This window comes from Myotis lucifugus, unplaced genomic scaffold (genome assembly GCF_000147115.1).
Source record: "Myotis lucifugus unplaced genomic scaffold, Myoluc2.0 scaffold_181, whole genome shotgun sequence".
Classification (NCBI taxonomy): domain Eukaryota; kingdom Metazoa; phylum Chordata; class Mammalia; order Chiroptera; family Vespertilionidae; genus Myotis; species Myotis lucifugus.
Window position 1 is genome coordinate 691,990 of NW_005871229.1, and position 10,111 is coordinate 702,100.

The 10,111-nt window shown below is 48.5% G+C and overlaps 1 protein-coding gene across 1 annotated transcript; it reads left to right on the forward strand.

The window, feature by feature from the left end:
• Positions 1–2,621: 2,621 nt before the first annotated feature.
• On the forward strand, positions 2,622–9,201 carry PLA2G1B (phospholipase A2 group IB). Its single transcript, XM_006096546.3, has 4 exons — positions 2,622–2,671; positions 6,194–6,353; positions 6,835–6,962; positions 9,000–9,201. The coding sequence occupies exons 1-4, from the start codon at positions 2,638–2,640 to the stop codon at positions 9,122–9,124; spliced, it is 447 nt and encodes a 148-aa protein (XP_006096608.2). The 5' UTR covers positions 2,622–2,637; the 3' UTR covers positions 9,125–9,201.
• The last annotated feature ends 910 nt before the right edge of the window (positions 9,202–10,111 follow it).

The window sequence follows — 10,111 nt, forward strand, 5'->3', positions numbered from 1 at the left end:
TACCCGAATGCGGCTCGTGTAACTGAGAAGCTGGTTTTTACTAGTATTTGATTGTAATGAATTGGAATAGCCCCTGTGGCTGGCTGGTGGCTACCATATTGGACAGATGTAGAAACGGATGAGGGACAGGTGGCAGGGAAACCCGAGGCCAAGGGGGCAGACTCAGGCCTAAGCAAATCAACCACCCCCCTCCGGCCTCAGTTTCCCCGTCCGCCTGCTCTGTGCTGTGTGGTGCCCTCTCGGCTGAAGGACCTTTCCTGGGACTTGAGATGAAACAGGTGGATGACTTGCTCCTGCCGCCTGAGCGAGGGAAAGCGCGCGGATCCGGGGGGTGAGCAGGGCCGGGGCGGGTGAGGCCCACTGACTGCGCCGCACACACAGGACCTCGCCTGCAGGTGGAGGGCGCTGGCCGGGGAAGGGCGGCTGGGTCCAGTCGGGCGTGGCCGTTTCCGGCTCTCCCGCGGCCGAGTCTCCATGTCCTCCTCTGGAAAGTGGCCAAGGTGCGTCCAGGGTAAGAGGGGATGCGACAGAGGATGGAGGTGATGAAAAGGGCACTTGTCCGCTGTGATCTTCCTCCCTCAACCCCCCGCCCCCCCGCCCACCAACCCCCAGCCCCCAGCTGAATCACGAGTCCGCAGACTGTCAAGGTCAGCAAGGACAAGGGGGTCTGAGAAACTGCCTCCAGCCGAGCGGGGCCTAAGGAGACAGGACAACTGAAGATGATGTGCTCTCTGGGAGTGGATTCTGGAACAGAAAGAGAACATTTGGGCCCTAACCAGTTTGGCTCAGTGAATAGAGTGTCGGCCTGCGGACTGAAAGGTCTCAGGTTCGATTCCGGTCAAGGGCATGTATCTTGGTTGTGGGCACATCCCCAGTAGGAGGTGTGCAGGAGGCAGCTGATCGATGTTTCTCTCTCATCGATGTTTCTGACTCTCTGTCCCTCTCTCTTCCTCTCTGTAAAAAAATAAATAAAAATATATTTTTTAAAAAAAGAAAAGAAAAAGAACATTTGGTAAAAACTAAGGAGCTGTAAGTGAGCTGTGAATTTGAGTTTATGAATACTACATTGAATAGTAATAACATCAATATTGGTTCATTAATCATAACAAATGTACTGTACTGAGATAAAAATGCTCATGAAATGTAAATAAAATTAAAACACAGCGTTTGTTCCAGAGATCACATGGGAACTCAATGGGAAAACACAATTACACAATATGATACGTATATGGTGTGAAATATCCAGAAAAGGTAGACTAGAGAGACAGCAAGCAGATGTGGCTGCCTGGGGCGGAGGGAGAGTGCGTGCTTATGGGACAGGGCTCTGCTGGGGAAGGTGAAAACGCTCGGGAACTAGGTCGAGGTGATGGTGGTCCCACCCTGTGTGTGCATGTACTGACTGAACTGAATCATTCACTTTAGAAATAAAATGGTTGCCCTGACTGGTTTGGCTCAGTGGATAGAGCGTCGGCCTGCGGACTGGAGGGTCCCAGGTTCGATTCCGGTCAGGGGCATGTACTTTGGTTGCGGGCACATCCCCAATACGGGGTGTGCAGGAGGCAGCTGATCAATGTTTCTCTCTCATCGATGTTTCTGACTCTCTATCCTTCTCCCTTCCTCTCTGTAAAAAAATCAATAAAATATATTAAAAATAAATAAATAAAAATAAAATAAATAAAAATAAAATGGTTAATTTATGCTATGTGAAATTCACCCCCAAAATGTTATGTTAGACAATTTTTAATATTTTTTATTGAGAGAGAGAGAGAGAGAGAGAGAGAGAGAGACATCAATGATGAGAGAGAATCATTGATCAGCTGCCTCTTGCACACTCCGCACTGGGGGTTGAGCCTGTAACCCAGGCATGTGCCCCAACCTGGAATCAAACCCTGACCTCTTGATTCATAGGTTGATGCTCAACCACTGAGCCACGCCAGCTGGGTTGTGTAGACATTTGATACAATAGTTCTGAAAACTTTTTTATTCTGTAAGTCTTTGGGGGGTTTTCTTTGGGGGTTTTCTTACAAACCCACAGTGGGGAATGGGGAGGGAGCTGGTATTGGTATAGTGGGAAAAGAAAATAAGACGTGTGCCTTAGAACCAGACATACCTAAGTTTGAGCCCCTACCCTGCCATTGGCTGGCTGTGTGGCCTGGAGCAAGTTACTTTACCTCTCTGAGTCGGCTTCCTCGCCTGCCAAGTGCATGACTGACGGCACCATTCAACAGGACCCACAACTCAGACCCAGGCACACGAGAAGACATAGAGGCTACGGTCATTTCCTCCCTGTCCCCCTTCTCCTGGTTGATGGCGTTGATGGCTTTGCCATCACCACCACCACCCCCAGCGATGAAGCTGGGCTGAGTGCCAAGGGGTGGGTAAGAGGGTCAAGATTCCAAGATATGTGATTCCAGAAATAACCCCTTTCCTTAAAAAGTGCTGATGACGAATACATACACCTCTTACTGGCAGGGCTTACGTGCATGTGGTCACCCAAAGCAGACAGACTCAAGGACAACCCGAAGTCAGCAGGGAGCAAAGCAAACACTACAGCCTTATCTTGGGGCCTCGGGGTGACTATAAGAAGGGAGGCCTCCGATGGAGTCAGTCTTTTCCGCTCATCAGTTTCCCGACAGGATGAAACTCCTTGTGCTGGCTGCTCTGCTCACAGGTAGGCAAGTCTTTGCAGCTCCACCCACTTCTAGGGCTACGATCTCACTCTTTTGGAACGGGGGTCACAGGTCACAGGGCTGGCCAGACCTGGAATCTTCTTTTTATTTTATTTTATTTTATTTTATTAATTAAAAATATTTTTATTGATTTCAGAGAGGAAGAGAGAGAGAGAGAAACATCAATGATGAGAGAGAATCATTGATCGGCTGCCTCTTGCACACCCCTCAATAGGGATTGAGCCCACAACCTGTGCATGTGCCCTGATTGGGAATCGAACTGTGACCTTCTGGTTCTTAAGTCGATACTCAACCACTGAGCCACACCGGCTGGGCCAGACTTGGAGTCTTTATTCAGAGCTCCCTGAGAGGCTTAAGATCTTCCATATTGGGATTCCCTCAAATCCCCCCTCAAGCTGGCACCCTTCGACCTTCAGGTGTGAACTCAGATAACTTCTCTCAAAAAGGCCCACCCTATGCATCCAGGTGAACAAAGACCCCTCTTCTTTCTTCCTACCATGTTGCCTTGGTACAAGGTCCCATCTTCCCAGCACCTATCTTTGCTTGCAATTTGTATCTTGTTGGGTTTGTTTTTTTAACCCATCTACATGGGCTAGTGCTGTTTGCACCGTTGATTGAATGAATAAATGGAATCCGACACATTCCCAGCTCATTCATCCATCTTTCATTCATTCCTTCAACATTGATGGTATCAGAGCCACCAAGGTATCAGGCTCTGGGTTGAGACTGAAGAGTGAGATGAATGAGCCATGCTCCCTGTCGGAGGAACACACACATAGGAGCTGATTGCGGACTGGCCTCTGCAAAGACAGAGCTGGTGGGATCAGAGAGAGAGGACAGGGAAGCAGGAGGAGGGTCTGGAGGTGGGTCATCCAGCCAGGCTACTCTGGTCTGAGCAGGCTCCAGGCTCCTGCTCCAGGACACGCCTCTGCCGGCTGGGCTGCCGCATGGAGGCTGCTGTAGGGGAGGGTGACCGGCTGCCGCCCCTCCTCTGCCCTGGGGTCTAAGCACATGGAGTGGGCCCAGCGGCACAGACCAAGGAAAGAGAGGGCAAGGCAGGGGGCAAAGAGACAGCAGTAGTGGCTGATTGAAACAGGACCCCAAAATCATTTCCTGCGTCTTCTCTTTAGGGCGCCAAATCTCAGAGGGTCAGGCTCTGCAAATGGGGTGAAGGGATCCTGCTTCTCTAGGGGGCCAAGCTTTGTGCTTGGTTTAGACAGACACTCAGCCAGAGGTAGACTTTTTTAACTTCTTCAATCGATATTTACTGAGCACCTACTATGTGCCAAGAACTTTAATTCATGTGTTGATGATTTCATCCATTTAACTCATCATATATTTATTGAGTGTCTGCTCTGTGTCAGGCCCAATGTCAGGTCCTGGGGAATAAAAGCCCTGAGGCCTGTCCTTGAGTGTATAGTCCCAGAAGAGGGAGGCATTAAATAGATGGAGTACAGATTGTGGGAGGCACTAGGAACAAAGAACATGAAGAGAAGTGATAGCAGAGGAGCCACTTAGCTGGGTGGCCAGGACGGGCCTCTTGAGGAGGTGGCTTTTAAACCAAGATCTTCCAGCTTTTTATTTTTTTTTAAAAGAATATATTTTTTTAAAATATAATTTTATTGATTTTTTTACAGAGAGGAAGGGAGAGAGAGAGAGAGTCAGAAACATCGATGAGTCAGAAACATTGATCAGCTGCCTCCTGCACATCTCTCACTGGGGATATGCCCGCAACCCAGGTACATGCCCCTGACCGGAATCGAACCTGGGACCCCTCAGTCCGCAGGCCGACGCTCTATCCACTGAGCCAAACCGGTTTTGGCTCTTCCAGCTTTTTAAAGTGAGATGACAAGTGTGCCAGGCAGAGGGAGCAGCAGGTGTGTGGGCCTAGAGGCAGAACAAGAGGCTGTCCTGCTGAGGATGGGAGGCCACAAAGGCCTCCTCACTATTCTTTGCACTCCTGCCCCGCCTCAGCCCCACAATCCCCCACTTAACCCCCTATTTCAGATTCTTCTTACCCTGTTCCAATTTTTTCACCCTCTAGCACATTATCTGATCTCCTTTTTTAAAAAAAATATATTTTATTGATTTTTTACAGAGAGGAAGGGAGAGAGATAGAGAGTTAGAAACATCGATGAGAGAGAAACATCGATCAGCTGTCTCCTGCACACCTCCTACTGGGGATGTGCCCGCAACCCAGGTACATGCCCTTCAGTCCGCAGGACGACTCTCTATCCACTGAGCCAAACCGGTTTCGGCACTGATCTCCTTTTTTTTTTAAAAATATTTTTTTATTGATTTCATAGAGGAAGGGAGAGAGAGATAGAAACATCAATGATGAGAGAGAATCATTGATCTGATAGGCTGCCTCCTGCACGCCCCCTACTGGAGGATCGAGCCTCAACCCAGGCCCAGAACCCTTCGGTCTACAGGCCAACGCTCTGTCCACTGCACCACACCGGCTGGGGCCTGATCTCCTTTTTAATTACGTTTATTGCTTATTGGCTTTCTCCCCCACTAGGATCTAAGCTCTGTGAGTTTCTAGACCTTTGACTTGTTCCCTGATGTATCTCGAGCTCCTAGCCCCTGGTAGGTGCTCAATAACCATTTGCAGAATAAATAATGGAGACGGTTTAAAACCATCCTCATTGAAAACATATGTTCACGAAAACTAGCAAACAGATGTTAATGGCAGCACTACTGAGAACAGTGCAAAAGTGGGAACAGCCCAAATGTCCACCAAATGATGAATATATAAAATGTGGCCCGTCTGTACAGTGGAATCTCATTCAGCTATGAAAAGGATAGCAGTACTAATATACATGTTGTAACATAAATGGACCTCAGACACGTGATGCTGAGTGGAAGAAGCCAGTCACAGAAGGTCACATGGGGTCTGATTCCATTTATATGAAGGGTTCAGAGCAGGCAAATCCGTAGGGCAGAAAGCAGAATGGGGGTGCCAGGAGGGAGGGGGAGCTTTTGCTAATTGGTACAGGGTGTTCTTTGGGGGGGTGATAAAAATGCCTGGCGTTAGTGTGATATTTGCACAACTGTGAATTGTACACTTTAAATGGCTAAAAGAGTGAATTTTATGTTATATAAATATTGTTTAATTTAAACTGATTTGATTTGAGGGAAAGAGAGAAAGAGATCGATAAGTTGTTCCACTTATTTATGCATCCTTGGTTGATTCTCGGATGTGCCTGACCGGAGATCAAACCCGCAACCTTGGCTATGGGACGGCACTCTAACCAACTGAGCTACCCGGCCAGGGCCTGTTATGTGAATTTGATCTCAATTTGCAAATATATATGTTTTTTAAAAGTTTTCATTAAAAAGTCCGTAGTCACTTTGCCAGGTTTCTGTGTCCAGCTGTGCTCCGAGGAGGCAGCTGCCGGCGGTCAGAGGGGGCAGCGGGGGGCCTGAGCGCAGGCGGCGGGCCCTGAGCCCCCGGACGCTGCGGGGCTGCGGGACGAGCTTGAACCGGCCGTGTCTTGCAGTGTGTGCCGCCGAGGGCGGCGTCAGCCCGCGGGCCGTGTGGCAGTTCCGCAACATGATCAAGTGCACGATGCCTGAGAGCGACCCCTTGAGAGATTACAACAACTACGGCTGCTACTGCGGCCTGGGCGGATCCGGCACCCCCGTGGATGAGCTGGACAAGTGAGTGGTTGATCGGCCGGGGGCTGGGGGGCCGGGGGCGCGGGGGGCACGACCCAAGGACCCCCACGAGGAAGCACAGGCAGGGGATTGCAGACTTGCTAAGGAAACATATGTTCACCTCCTGTCATGTCAGCAAATGGTCAGGGGGACTCTGCATGCAACGCTCGGGGTTGGGGATGGGACGCGAATGCGGGGACGTGAGGTAGCGGGTGCGGCTGCCCTCTAGTATGGCCACACAAGCCGTCACAGCCACGACTCGATGGGTATCTTCAGAACATATGATCCGACGGTATTCCTGCAACCACTTTTAAATCGCCTTCAATAGACATGAGAAAGGCCTTATACTTCTTCAAGCCACAAAACCAAAATCCCGGAGCCTGTCGGCTAAAACATCCCGCCCTGTTCCTGAGAGAGCAGACGCGGGCGGACCTGCTGCCCCGCACCTGCTCCTGCCTCAGCTCTTCCCCCTCCTCCACCCCAGGTGCTGCCAGACACACGACCGCTGCTACGACCAAGCCAAGAAGCTGGACACCTGCAAATTCCTCCTGGACAACCCCTACACCAAAAGCTACTCATACAAGTGCTCGGGCTCGGAGATCATCTGCAGCAGTACGTTCACCCCTCGTTGGCTTGTAGGCCCTCAGCGGGCAGGAGGGACCGTCATAGTGGCAATAGCTCCCATTTACTGATCAATGACTCGGTGCCAGGAACTGTACCATTGTGATCCCCGTTTTACAGATGAGGAAACTAAGGCTGGTAAAGAGTGGTGCTTGGTTGTTGAACTCAGGTCTGTATGACTCAAAGGCCTCTGCTCTTAACTGCCATGTGATACTGTTTTATTATTTCATAAAAGAGCCCAGAACTAGCATTTACTCGGTTCTCATTACACGCCAGGCACTAGGTGCGGCGTGTGAGTGTGAGGTAGGTTTTCTTAGCCCCGTTTTACAGGTCAGGAAGCTGAAGCTCAAAAACAGTCACTTGTCCAGAAATCACACAGCTTGTCCGTGGCAGCTAACATTCGCACCCCGTTGCTTTCTTTCCTCAAAGTCTCTGGTTTTAACCAGTAAGTGGCGCAGCACTCGGGATGAAATGTGTCCCTCCATGAAGGCAGATCTGAAGGGCAGACAGATGAAAGGTGCTGTTGCTACTGTACAAACAGCAGCAAAATAACCACAATCCCAGCCCAAAAGTGCCACGAAAAAGTTCTCCAGAACCCCACCACTATCAGGAGTGAAGCGTCATGCCTCCAGTTCATCTCTCTAAATTGTGGGACCAAACCCACAACCGTGGCATTTGGGGACAACGCGATAACCAACTGACGGGCTTCCACTTCCTATTGCAGAGATAGAAAGTAAAATCTTAAATACACTAGATGTTGATAAGTATTGTAGAGGAAATAAGGCAGAGAGAGGAGATAGAGAACGGTGGAGAGATGGAGGGAATGTGTATGTGATTTAAAAGAACGTGGTGAGGAAAGACCTCACTGAGAAAGACATCTGCAGAATGACCGGAATGAGCGAGTGGCCCACTGGTGGGGAGTGTTTCAAAGGACTGGGGATAAGGGTTAGGGGAATAAGCCTACCCACAATTCATTTGTGGTGTTTAAAGGAAAGGAGCAGAAAGAAACAAAACTTTAATAAAATGACTGAAGGTAAGGTAAGCAGAGATACACAGTTAATTTATGGATAGTAAAATTCAAATGCATTTTAAATGTTATCTGTGCTGTTTCTTTTGGTTATAAAAGTAAACAAGGCCAAAGTAATATAATTTCAGAAATATATGTCATGGAAAGTGGAAGGCACCTATAATCCTACTACCCATAGATAACCAGTTTTATATATATATATATATATATATATATATATATATATATATATTCAAATTTTTAGGCTTTACTAGTTATTTTTTCCTTTAATAAAATATATTAGGCCCAGCCAGCATGGCTCAGTGGTTGAGTCAGGAGGTCACAGTTCGATTCCTAGTCAGGGCACATGCCCGGGTTGTAGGCTCAATCCCCAGTGTGGGGTGAGCAGGAGGCAACCAATCAATGATTCTCTCTCATCATTGATGTTTCTATCTCTCTCTTCCCCTCTCCCTTCCTCTCTAAAATATATTTAAAATAAAATAAAATATATTGGAAATATTTCCACATATAGGCATAATTATTTTAAATGTCTGTATAATAGTCTATTATTTTTTAAATATGAGCTTTAAAGTAGAGAAACTGGCTTACTAAACTTCACTAAGTTGAAATTTAAAATACTTTGCTGCCTTAAGTGTATGCTTTAGTGTTTTCCATATGGTTTATAATGGCTTGCCTATGTTGTCAGGGGTCTGTAGCTATACGGGTGCAAAATAGACAAGACTTTCCAAAAGGCAGCGCTCACACCTAGGATCGCCAGATAAACGCAGGTTACCCAGTTAAATTTGACTCTGACATAGACAACAAACAATTTTTTAGTCTACGTCCCAAACCTTGCATTCATTGTTTATCTGAAACTCTGGCATTTTAATTGCTTAATCTGTCAGCCCTAAATGTGCACCAATGCAATGACCACTGAATTATTCCGGTTATTTTTTCCTGCCCCTGGGTGGTGGACAGCAGGGTCCACCTGGGCTCAGGCCTCTCCTCTTGCTCTTTTCCAGGCAAAAACAAACCCTGCCAGGCCTTCATCTGCGAATGCGACCGCAAAGCTGCCATCTGCTTTTCCAAGGCCCCTTACAACAAGGAGCACAAGAACCTGAACACCAAGAAGTTCTGTCAGGACTGAGCGCCCTGTCCGCCCTGTCCCTGTGGCTGTCGCCTTACACTGTGCCTGCCCCCCAGTAAAGCACTTTGTTGAAAGGCCTCGCGTTTGGAGATTGTTTTATTCTCTATCTGCTGAGCACGCCTGGGCCTCTGCCTAGTCCTTCGTGAGGTCATTCTTCCAGCCTTGGAAGTTGAGTCCCTCGGATATTTCCAGGAAGTGAGCACCATGACACCTGAGTAATGACGACACCCCTGGTTACTCTGTGCCAGGACGTGTGTCTCACATTCCCTGGGACGCCCTGGGAGGTGCCGACACTGTTAGTTAAGGCTCCTTCCCTCAGCTGCCGCTCAGGAGGGGAGGCCGCTAGCCCAGAGCTCTGCAAAGTAAGTAGCAAAGATGGGGCTTGAACCCAGTGAGTCCAGGAGAACACACACGCTTCCCCACCCCCGACCCTGCCTGGAGCAGGGAGCTCTTGTTTCAGTCCCAGCCCGGTCTCTCCTCCTCTCATTTTTCTGCCTCCATTTTCAACCATGGAAAACCATTTTTCCTACAACTTCTTTCCTTTCTAAGCCTGACAAAGACTTTACCACACGCTACAAGCTGATTTTTTACATTGTGGTCATCAAACATACTAAACAGCCCTGGCTGGTTTGGCTCAGTGGATAGAGCGTCGGACTGCGGACTGAAGGGTCCCGGGTTCCATTCTGGTCAAGGGCACATGCCCGGGTTGCAGGCTCGATCCCCAGTAGTGGGCGTGCGGGAGGCAGCCGGTAGATGATTCCCTCTCATCATTGATGTTACTGTCTCTCCCTCCCTATCCTTTCCTCTCTGAAATCAAAAAATATACTTAAAGAAAACATAATAAACAATAACACCTTCTACTTCTAGGTCATTTACTGCATATCACTCTGTGCAAAGGGCTTTCCACATCCCGTCTCATTAAATATCCAAACCGGCTCTGTGAGGGCGATATTACTGCCCCATTTTATGGATGAGAAGCTATAAACT